Source organism: Oryzias melastigma, linkage group LG23 (assembly GCF_002922805.2).
Source record: "Oryzias melastigma strain HK-1 linkage group LG23, ASM292280v2, whole genome shotgun sequence".
NCBI lineage: Eukaryota > Metazoa > Chordata > Actinopteri > Beloniformes > Adrianichthyidae > Oryzias > Oryzias melastigma.
In genome coordinates this window covers 376,288-387,841 of record NC_050534.1, presented here as the reverse complement: position 1 = coordinate 387,841, position 11,554 = coordinate 376,288, and the positions used below count along the sequence as shown (strand labels likewise).

The window sequence follows — 11,554 nt, the reverse complement described above, 5'->3', positions numbered from 1 at the left end:
CAAAAAAAAAGTTATATTTGCATTGCAAAAAAAACAGAAAAGCAAAATAATAAAACAAGGGACTTTTTCAATACAACTGTTAAAAAAAAGCTCAACCATCTACAACAATCATTTATGTATTTTTTTAATATATATATTTCAGGTTTTAAAATTAAAATATAGATTTCACATAAACTTTTCTTTCAAACAAAACATATATTTATTCACCACAGATTTTGCTGAACTTCAGACATGTTTCTATGTTACATTATTTCACCAGCAGATGGTGTTCTAGTCATATCAGCATCAGAGCACAGTTGAGTTCTTCTTTCCAAACTGTTAATGAAGCCAACAATAACCCATCCAAAACAAAGTATTTGTAATTAACATGTGGCAGGTACATCAAGCTTTTGTGTGCTGTGAGCAAAAGCATCATGTAACTCAATGAAGTGAATAAAGACACAAATACTGTAGAGCCAATATCACCATCAGCATGGAATCTGACTGTGCCAACCACCTTTCCTTGCTCTTTCTGTAAAGGAATGTGAGGGCTTGTAATCATAATCCTTGGAATTTGTGAGGGAGACAAAGCCGATTGGGTGACCTGCAGCATACCACAACCCAACACACACAAATACTCGTACTTTCTTCCTGTTATGAGGCAAAGAAATCTAAAAGGATCAGTTTGAAGTTGATAATCTGTACTCTCCACCCTCCCTCTGTATGTCTGTTGCTGTACCCCTCCCGGACTAGCTGTGACAAGCGTATAGAATACAAATGTGTGGGACCTTTTGTGTTTCGGTACCAAGCAACAGCTCAGCGCTTTAGTGAGGACGACAGGAGCCTGTTCCCAGCAGAGCCGACTCATCTGAGTCATAGGACAGACACATGGATGCCTAAGAGGAGCACAGAAGTAAGAAGAAACCAGGGGAGCTGTTTCACCCCCTCCCCTCACTCGTGGAAATGCATTAGGTACCACCTTACTATTCTTCTGTATGTTTTTGCCAGTACAAGCATAGTTGTTTGAATTTCTAGGAACCACACAAAACATGTACACGTTTGACCCCGTGAGGTGAAAAACTAGCTGAATTTTTGCCAAGCTTTCACCATCACTATCTTTCCAGGAGAGAGGGGAAATTCAGGGCTGTCACCTCAAAACGGCTTTCTTCTCACTATGGACTGAGGCTTCATCACCTGACGAGTACCCACCTGAAAGACTGAGGAGAAAAATGAAGCAAAGTGCTCAGGTACTATCAGGTTTTACTTTGTGGCACTCCAAAGAAACCAAGGTTGGAACTCAAAATCTTGGATTTTAGGTCAGGCTCCTGTTAGCTTTTACTGTTTTTTTATTTATTATTTTTTTTACATTTTTGTGTGTGTGTGTGTGTGGGAGGGGGCATGTATTACACATTTACTTTCGATAATTTAAAAAAATGTATTTAAAAAAATAGCTTTGTGAATAAGTAGAAACAAGTCTACCATTCAGTTTTTATTCATGCCTTTTAAAAATGAAAACATTAACATTCTTAAGCGTTCATGTCAAACCATATTATGTCTTTTGGATTATCATATTGCTGAACTTTGATCATTTATTACAGAGTACAGGGAGCAGGTGGACACCAAGGATGGAAGAAGGATCTCAAGATACCAGTCAGATGACAAGTCAACAGGCTTTGTGTGACCCCACCGAGGAGAAGACCGCCAAACACTCCGGCCTCACCACTCTAAAAGTACTCAAGCTGTCTGAAACCCTCACTTTACAGCTTTACTGAGCTGCTTTTTTTCATTTTGTTTTTGCTGGTCATTCTATTAATGTTCTCAGTGCCCACTGAACTGGACAAAAACAGCAAAAAAAAAAAAAAATAAGCCAAACTCCACACCAGTTTAGGGTTCAGCATCACCGATAGTCACTGAGACTTTCTTAGGTTTTCTTGTTTATTTCAACCTTTTCTAGGGACATACTTGCTTCAGCATCAGGATGGCCTAAAGTTACCCATATTTTGAAAGATGCTTTGTTGTGTTTCACATTTGTGCTACTCTAGTATCCTAGCACAGGTATGTCTTTTGGCCTTTGAAAGTCAAAGTTAAAGTCCTATTAGTTGTCATGCACCTAGGTGTGTGAAATTCGTCCTCTGCATTTGACCTATTCCCTGTGACACTTTTAAAGAGAGAAATATTTCGAAAATTTTAGATAAAAGTTTATTTTAAATTATTGCACATCAACCTACAGTTCTCTATAGATGCTCAAAGTTCCACTGTTTTCCCAGTGCTTTTAATGATGATTATGCCCTTTTTAGTCAAAATAATAGCTTAAGATAACCAAACCCTAGATCAACTTTTATTATCTGTTGACCTCTGTAAATGGGACTTTAAAAGTGCTGCTTGTTGGTCCTTGTCATTTTGTTTTTGCAAATTAAAATAAACTTCTTGAAAATCTACTCAAAAACCGTCTGTGGGCTGCCCCCTACAGGTTGATTATTACAGTTGAAATTTGTGATTGGTCAAACCATTTATTCCCCCATTATTTCAGAAGTCTCACGTCATGATCCACAGCTCCAGTAATAATAACAGTCCTGTTCCTAAGCCACGCCCCTCTGACTAGATTTTCACATTTTAGCTGTGGGCGGAGTCAGCCTCCAACTTCCCTGTTTGGTTACCATTTAGGTCTGCTCCCATTCCCCATCACTCATCTTTTTACATTATGGTTGTAACGCATCACAAAACTCACACTTTGGATCGTGTCATGGTTTTAGGGTTACGGTTATGATCATTTTTCGGATCATTAAACTGGAAAAAAATAACTAGATTAAAGCAAAAAAGTTATAGCTATCTAGTTATATTTATTTATTTTTTTAAGATTTACAACATCTATTTTTAATAAAACACATAAAATACTTCAAAATATACAAACATTTATTACATCAAAAATTAGCTCACTAAAAGAAAACACTGTTAAGGTCTTTGATCTCATTAACATTCCTATACATAAATACATTTTCAAGATGTTATTATCAGAAAAATAACACAAGAACATGCTAACACTAATAACACAATTTTTATAGGAGTGGATCTTTGATGTTTCACCCAACATTAACATGTTTGCTTTTGGGCAGAGATTAAATGGATTTAAACAAGAAATTCTTTTGAACTTTATTTTTAAATTTATTCTTTTTAACTTTATTAACAAAAAAATACCTTAGCCGTTAAGGAGACTTTCACTTGTGATTTATAGTCCTGTGTTGATCTGTTGGGTCTTGGCTTTACATGCTAATGTGCTTACTACTTCTGTTGCTAAAGTGGCTCCGTGGCTAAATGTACATTCACACTGAATACAATTCAAACGGCAGTGGTAGCCAGTTTCAATGTGAAATCATCGTATGGATTCAATGGAGTTTCATGTGACGCAGTTTAGGAGTCAGAAGCAGCAGTGTGGCAGCTGCGCATTTCAAGTGGCTCTGCAAAAATTCTAAGAAATGTTGAATATTTTGCTGCACCGCCCAGCTTCAAATATTTTTTGAATTTTGGATTAGAATTAGTTTTTACAACAGTGTTAGAGCCACCAAAAAAAAGTAATATTATGAGTTTTTTTCTTGTAAAATTACGACTTTGAATCTCGTAAATTTACGACTTTCCTTGTTGTTGTTTTGTGTTGAGACGGGACGTTTCATGTGGAGAAGGAGGCGTCCAGAGCTCTGTTTACATTCTGCTTTGGTTTCTGGTTTCTGGGGATGACAAAGACATGGCGTAAGGTGGTGAAAGGGCTTCTGGGAAATGAAAGGCAAAATAAAGTGACAGTTCTGATGAACATGTATCTCTGAGCTCTTTATTTTACATATGAAACTCTGCACTACAGACACTGAACCTGGAAATAATTAAATTTTGAATCACCAAAAGGTTCAGAATTTGTTTGTTTTTAACTTCGATCTGGAATTAAATCTTCACAAGATACTCCACGTCTTTCCTCTTCGTGCACGGCTTTGATAAACAGACAACTTTGGTTCTTTTCTCATTAATTTACCACTTTTATTCTAAAAAATGTACGGCTTTAAATCTCACATATTTACCAGTTTTAATCTCGTAAATTTACGACTTTTAATCTTGTAAATTTTAGAGATTAAAAGTCGTAATTTTAGCCTGTGACTTTTAAAGTCATAAATTTACGACTTTATTCTCGTAATTTAGCTGTTACGACTTTTTTCTCGTAAATTTAGGAGATTTAAAGTCGTAATTTTAAAAATAAATTTTTCTTCATAAAGTGGCCCTAATTCTCCGTGGTAAGGTTTGGCCCGCGACGTGTTCCATCCATCCATCTTCTTGGCCGCTTCCTCCCTTTCGGGGTCGCCGGAGCCTATCCCAGCTACTGATGGGCGAAGGCGGGGTACACCCTGGACAGGTCGCCAGTCTGTCTCAGGGCCTCAATCACACACCCATTCACTCTCACATTCACATCTAGGGACAATTTAGAGTCACCAATGAACCTATGAAGCATGTTTTTGGACCGTGGGAGGAAGCCGGAGTCCCCGGTGAAAACCCACGCATGCACGGGGAGAACATGCAAACTCCACACAGAAAGGTCCCAGCCGGGATTTGAACCGGGGCCTTCTCGCTGTGAGGCGAGAGTGCTAACCACTGCGCCACCGTGCAGCCCGCCCGCGACGTGTTGATGATACAAATCAGTGGGTGAAGTCCAAAACCGACATGTAGAAAAATCTGATAATTCTCCTAAACTTTATGACATTTTTCTTATTTTCATCGAAAGGCTTCCCTGTAACGATGAGGCTAATAACTTTAGACATTAGCTCTTCCCCCACGTGGTAGAAGCATCAAGTTTATCAACTCATTTTCATCCAAATGCATGTGCACAAAACGCAAAGTTGTGTACATTATGACTGTGTTAATGTGACTAAATTCACATGGATTTCTTTGTCATTTGTTTTCCAGCTGTTCATTGTGGCCCTCTCCTTCTCCTACTTCTCCAAGGCGCTAACGGGGACCTACATGAAGAGCTCCATCACTCAGATTGAGAGACGTTTTGACCTCTCCAGCACACACATAGGGCTCATTGATGGCAGCTTTGAGATGGGTAAAATGTGCTCTTTATCTCTATTTCCACCCTCTGACTGCATGTTCTGATTTAGTCTGTGGACGTAGGCAACTTGCTGTTTTTAGCGGTGGTGAGCCACTTTGGGGCTCAGCTCCATCGCCCTAGACTCATCGCAGTGGGATGTTTCCTTATGTCAGTCGGCGCTTTGCTCACTGGCCTCACTCACTTCTTCATGGGGCGGTAATATACAATAAACCAAATAAAAATATTGGATCATCCTGTTCTGCGTATGGCATATTTTTATTTTGTGTTGTGTTCTTTTTTTCAGCTATAGGTATAACACAGCGATCCCGGCTCTCCAAAACAACAGCTCAATCATTGCTGCTTGTATGGATCCTCAGAAAATTGCTGATACGCAAGAATCTTTGATAGAGCCTTCATTGGAGGACAAGAAAGGTATGAGTGCTGGGATTAAGAAACTTGGATGTGGTTGTAAAAAGTTTTTGGAGCTGTCTGAGTTCATAAACTTCTTTAGGTGCAACTGTGTAAAAAAGAACCTTCAGTCATCTTTGAACTGTGAAAAACGGCGCCATTGTAATCCAACAAGCAGCTCTTTGCCATTTGGGGCAGCCATGATACAGAAATAGATTGATCAGAAGACCACAGGTTTGGCTCCCTTGACTGTCCCCCACAGTCTTACGCTGCTGGGTTTTGTTATTTTAGTTTGGGGTTGGACCATGGTAGTCTTAGTTTGCAGGCTTTGTTTATTTGTTTTCTTTAGGTGGTTTTGGTTAGAGGTACCTGCTGACTCTGACGGTTGGCATGGGTGGTCAGCAGTCTCCCTTAGCTATTTTATGTTTATCCAAGGAGCCACCATGGAGAGATAAAAGAGACACATGTGGATCTGGAGCTGCAGGTCTTAGTGGTTACAGGTTGGCAGCATTGACTGTACTGACTGCTCCTTCCCCCCTTGTGGTCCAAACAAATAAACCTTCATTTTTTTTCTTTGTTGCAAGTTATTCAAGTCATAAACTGTGACCAATCAATTATCTCAATAAAAGTAGGTGGTGCCTGCTGGCCCCTTCCTTAAACGTTTGAAACGTTTGATTGACAGATTGTCCCAAGCCCTCTTTCAGTGGTTGGAGTGTGTCCTTCCAACAAGCTCACTACGGTGACAGTAGTTGCCACAGACCGACTTAAGCCAACTACTGCTTTTTTTTCTAACCTAATTTTTGTTGTTAAACGTCTTAATTTGATTTTTTTTTTTTTTTCATTTTGTTGTGTGACATTGTGGAACAGTAAAACATCAAAACGCAATTTAAAAAGTGTCTTTATGGAGCCATCCAACCTTTATTTTTACACTACCAAGGGGTACTTCTATTAATACCATGATGCTGAAATACTTCATTCTTCAGTTTTTCACAACAGCAAAACATAAGATGTGATTACCAATGCTTGGTAGAGATCTTCAAAATCATATAACAGCTTTATCCATTATCAATTCAGCTTTCAGCAGCAATTGTTCACATGTGCGCTACGTACACGTTCAACTAGCTGGTCCCAGATCATTTCAAAATTTGAGTCGTGACCGATGAGATTTGAGCAGTGACCCATAAGATTTGGGTTTTGACTCAGAGGATTCAAGTCATGACCCATGAGATTTGAGTCCCGACTCACAAGATTTGAGTCGTGACCCACAAGATTTGAGTTGATACCTACGAGATTTGAATCATGATCCACGAGATTTGAATCATGATCCACGAGATTTGAGTCGTGACCCACAAGATTTGAGTCTCGACCCACGAGATTTGGGTTTTGACTCACAAGAATCAAGTCATGACCCATAAGATTTGAGTCTTGACTCACAAAATTTGAGTCGTGACCCACGAGATTTGAGTCGTGATCCACGAGATTTGAGTCGTGATCCACGAGATTTGAGTCGTGATCCACGAGATTTGAGTCGTGACCTACAAGATTTGTTTGTGATCCAGGAGATTTGAGTTGTGACCTACAAGATTTGAGTCATGACTCACAAGATTTGAGTCATTGCCCACGAGATTTGGTTGTGACCTACAAGATTCGGTCGTGACCCCGGAAATGAGTCAGGCGAACCACTGGTAATAGCTCAGAGCTGTTTGCAGCGCCTGCTGTCTCTCCAGAGAATACGGGGTTGGCTTTGAATTTAGAAATCAGAGTAGGGGAGCTTGGTTCTTTGGGAATTCAGAGGGAAATACACTCAGCGTTGTAAGCCATTAAAACAGACTCTAATTAAACCTAACATCTTTTAAGTGATTTGTTAAGATTTTATTAAAATGAATGTGTGTTGTGGCATTGTGCAGCTTGTGTTCGAGAGCCAGAATCCCACATGTGGATCTATGTGTTCCTTGGGAATGCTTTGCGTGGCGTCGGAGAAACTCCAGTCACACCTCTCGGCATCTCCTACATTGATGACTTTGCCAAACCTGAAAACTCGCCTTTCTACATTGGTAAGTTCTCCCTTAAAATGTATCAGTTTTTCAAATGACAGCAAAATATGGAACATAATCATCCAAACTGATTTGTTTTGATAGCTTGTCTTCAGACCATTACACTCCTGGGTCCCATGTTTGGATTCCTAATGGGATCCTATTGTGCCAAACTATATGTTGACATAGGATATGTTCACATGGGTACGTAGATTGTCTTTTTTGTGCAAAGATATTGAAAGTTAAAACTTACATGCATTTGAAATTGATGTTGGCTTTAGTGTTTTATTTTCTTTCAATGTTGATCCTTTTTATCTTTGTGAAATACAATAGATTTATGAAACTAGACTTAGTTCCTAAAAAAAAAAAAAAAAACATCAATCACTAGTGCACATCAATGCTCACTAGATTGGCAAGCATAGACCGCAATGCATTGTGTCTGAATAATTTTTCATGTGAAATTTTATTTTATTTTATGTTTTTAACCTATCAAAGTTTTCATCATCAGAACAAAGTGGATTTATAAATAGTGTTTGTAAAATGTTTATACTTGCATTATATAGATTTTAGTAATTATAGAGTACTGGGGTAATTTGTACATTTATATTCTCATCTGTCGTGCTCAGTAAACTAGAGATTAAAGTCATCCATTCATTTTCTAAACTCGTTTTTATGTAGAGTCAGTCATGACTCAGTGGTGAGACTCTTCATGTCGCAGAGATTCTTCCGTAAGTGATGCATTTAAATACTACTAGAATGCTGGGTCATCAGAGTTTTCTTATCAGCTTGGAGCAGTGGTTTGAGGGGCTGCTTCCATAGGCTGGCTAGCGCGCAAGCTCTGCGGCCTCGCTTCCTCCTACTGCCCCGCCTCCCCTTTGATAGGATAGGAAACCACTAAGACTCCTAGTTATGTCCAACCGAATCTTGTCAACCAGATAAACTCTCTTGTTACACGTCCATCATAAAGCATCCAATTTTAAGGAGCTCGTGTCGGCTATAGCTGTGATCAGGTCGAGCAAATAGGTACAAAACATCCATGAAAAACATCCAAAAATAGCAACGGCCATTCAAGCACCAGGCTGCTGCGACTACGTACGCTGCCATGTTTAGATCAACTGCCAATGCAACAGCTGCCATAGCCTACTTGTGTGGCAGGTGTGCAACGTCTTTTGGGCATGGCCAATTACCTCGCAAAGTTTTAGCCACAGCTCGCCACAGTAACAATCCCACTGAAGGATCTACAAAAGGAGAGGAAAACGAATGGTCGATTTCCAACAGCTTTTCAGAGACTAATGGACACTGAGTTCACCAGAAATACTTGCAGTATTCCAATGTGACAGTCCCAAGAGTCGCAGCAGTTACTTTCCATACGGAATTAGCGCTTATCTCACACAGACACAGCAAGATGATTCATGGCGACCTCTTACATACATTTCACGAGGATTAGGACAGAGAGGCGCTACACCCAAATAGAAAGAGATGCACTAGTAGTCATATGGGCATGTGGAAGACTGTCATCATAATGGGTCTGCAGTTCACTTTAACAACAGACCACATACCTGTGGTCCCTCTTCTAGTACTAGGGGCTTGGATGATCTTCCTCTGAGGGTTCTGGGGTTTCATTTAAGACTACTATGCTTCACTTTCAACAGTATTCATGTCTGAGAGAAGAACCTTAACACAGGTGATGCCCTATCCAGAGCACCACTGGCTGGTCCACCCTTTGCAGATGATCTTTAGTTCAAGAATGAGGTGGATGTTTTTGACTGTGTAGTTTTGGGGCTTCCAGCCTCAGTCAGGAAAGAGAAGACAGTAAAGTCAGCACAAGAAGAGGACAATACATGCAGGAAAGTGATGAATCCCTGTTTCACAGGGTGGCCCGAGAAATGTCAGTTGGACCAGGACATCAAGCCATACTGCAAACATAGAATGGACTTTCAAGTTGCAAACAACTTTCTGGTGAAAAGACAGAGACTTGTCATACCACAAACACTCAGAGTAAACATTGTTGAGTGTTTGCATGAAAGGCATCAAGGATTTCAAAATGCAGAGCCAGAACTCGATAGTCTGTTTGGTGGCCTGGCATCCCCGCAGACATTGGTAGCATGGTAGAAAGGTGCTAGACATGCCTAAAACACAAATCACCATGCCGAGAGCCACTTCTACCAACTCAGTTTCTGGACCATCACGGCAGAGGGTTGGTAGGAATCTTTTGAGTGGTCCAAGAAACATTATCTTCTCATAATAGACTTCTTCTCAAGATACATAGAAGTAGCTTAAAGTGTTAGTAATGCCCTGGGACAAAGCTAAAATAAGTATCCAGATATATTCCATATGTTCTAATGTATCAAAAATAACAAATAATTACCGTTGACAAACGCAGGTTTTAGTAAAATTTTACAAAATCAACGACAAATCACACTCGCATTTCGCGCTGCTTCAGAAACGGCTCGATTTGGGTCACGTGACGCGTTGACGTCACATGAGTGAGACAGCGCCAGCAGCAGAATGCAGGCGGACCCAGGGTGTCTGCAGATACATGTATGTGTGTGCGCTGCGGCAAAGTTGAATTCTATAAACATCGGTGTTATGGTCCGACGGAGTATTAGGGCCACCAAAAAAAATAAAAAAAAATTATTTTTAAAGCCGTAAATTTACGAGATTTACAATCAAAATGAGCCTATTGTGAATGAACACTGTGAGCAGAACCAGACCGACTAAACTGTGAAAAGCTTCTGATTTCAACAGGTAAACTGAATGTTTAAAACATTGCACATGTTTGGAAGTTTCTTTGTTTGATTTGCAGTTTATTAATCATTGATGGTGGCTTGCAGGATCTCTGCAGATCCGTTGATGAAACCATCGACACTCGCAGCGGTCCACCAGTCATTTCTTCCTCCGTGAAAGATCAGATCTCAGTCATTTCTGTGTGATGCTTTCATCTGAAGAGGAATCGTTTTAGGAATTTTCAGTGTACTTAGCTAACGTGACAGGCTGTTGTCATCCCCTGTTGTTGTTGTGTTTTGAAACGGGACGATTCATGTGGAGAACGGGGCGTACGGAGCACTGTTTACATTCTCCTTTGGTGGTGAAAGAGCTTCCGGGTATGTGAATAAAGTGAATAAATAATTAAATAAATAATAAACTGGCGGACGGTCCTGCAAACATGTCTCTAAGCTCTTTATCTTGCATATGAAACTCTGCATTACCGACCCTGATAGTCAGCGTCATTGATGATTTGATTTAGAGTCGCCAAAAGGTTCCGATCTGTAAATAAAGCTTCACGAGACGCTCCACGTCTTCCAGCTTCGAGTATGGCTCTGATAAACTGACAGCTTTCGTTTTCATCGGCATTCTCAGCGTCACTGTCAGTGTCATTGCCATATTGTGAGCTCTTACTTTCCGCGCTGCCGGCTCAAATTGATAGGGCTTTACAGTCCTCAAACCACAAACACCCGGCGCCTCTGAATCAGCGTCACTTTCAGAACAAATGTTTCCACAATCTGAGTCTGAAGACAGAATTGTGGACCTGGAAATATCGCCGCTATCGCTAGCTCCGACACGCTAAGGAGAAGCCATCTTGCTATATTGACCCCTTTGACGTCACACGCACCACGTGACCAAAACGGAGCTTTTTACCCGGAAGAGACAGGTTTGTCAAATTTGGCCTCAAAAATGCCGTTTTATTTCAATATTTCTTGCTCAAAACACGCCAAAACATTTGGAAATGGTAAATATAAGGGGAAATACAGTTAACACCGAAAATGACCTACAACCCCATTACTAACCCTTTAACTTAAAACCATGGTGGCAGAAGCCTCATCAGAGCTACTAAGGAGATATTTGCAAGACATGAAATGACATAGACTGTTGTATCTGTTAATGAGCCACAGTTTTCATCTGAGTTATTCAAAAAGTCTGCTGAAGAGTACCACTTAACTCATGTCAATACCAGCCGGCTATCCCCTAAAACCAACAGGGACACTGAATGTGCTGTACAGACTGTTAACAACTTAAAAGAGACGGACCACAGCAGGGCACTGTTAATATTCAGAGCCACTCAGCT

The 11,554-nt window shown here is 40.2% G+C and overlaps 1 protein-coding gene across 2 annotated transcripts in view; it reads left to right on the top strand.

Moving 5' to 3' along the window:
* LOC112160226 (solute carrier organic anion transporter family member 1C1) overlaps positions 1–11,554 on the top strand; it is a 90,511-nt gene that overhangs the window by 66,661 nt on the left and 12,296 nt on the right. The window contains exons 3-10 of one of the 2 annotated variants that reach the window (XM_024294620.2): positions 789–951; positions 1,104–1,226; positions 1,578–1,709; positions 4,921–5,062; positions 5,131–5,263; positions 5,352–5,479; positions 7,363–7,509; positions 7,594–7,692. In XM_024294620.2, coding sequence (XP_024150388.1) covers positions 1,209–1,226; positions 1,578–1,709; positions 4,921–5,062; positions 5,131–5,263; positions 5,352–5,479; positions 7,363–7,509; positions 7,594–7,692 — 799 coding nt within the window. In that variant the 5' untranslated portion in view covers positions 789–951; positions 1,104–1,208. Of the gene's footprint in view, positions 1–788; positions 952–1,103; positions 1,710–4,920; positions 5,063–5,130; positions 5,264–5,351; positions 5,480–7,362; positions 7,510–7,593; positions 7,693–11,554 lie in introns of those variants that run through there. The other variant, XM_036210289.1, reaches the window with a different exon arrangement.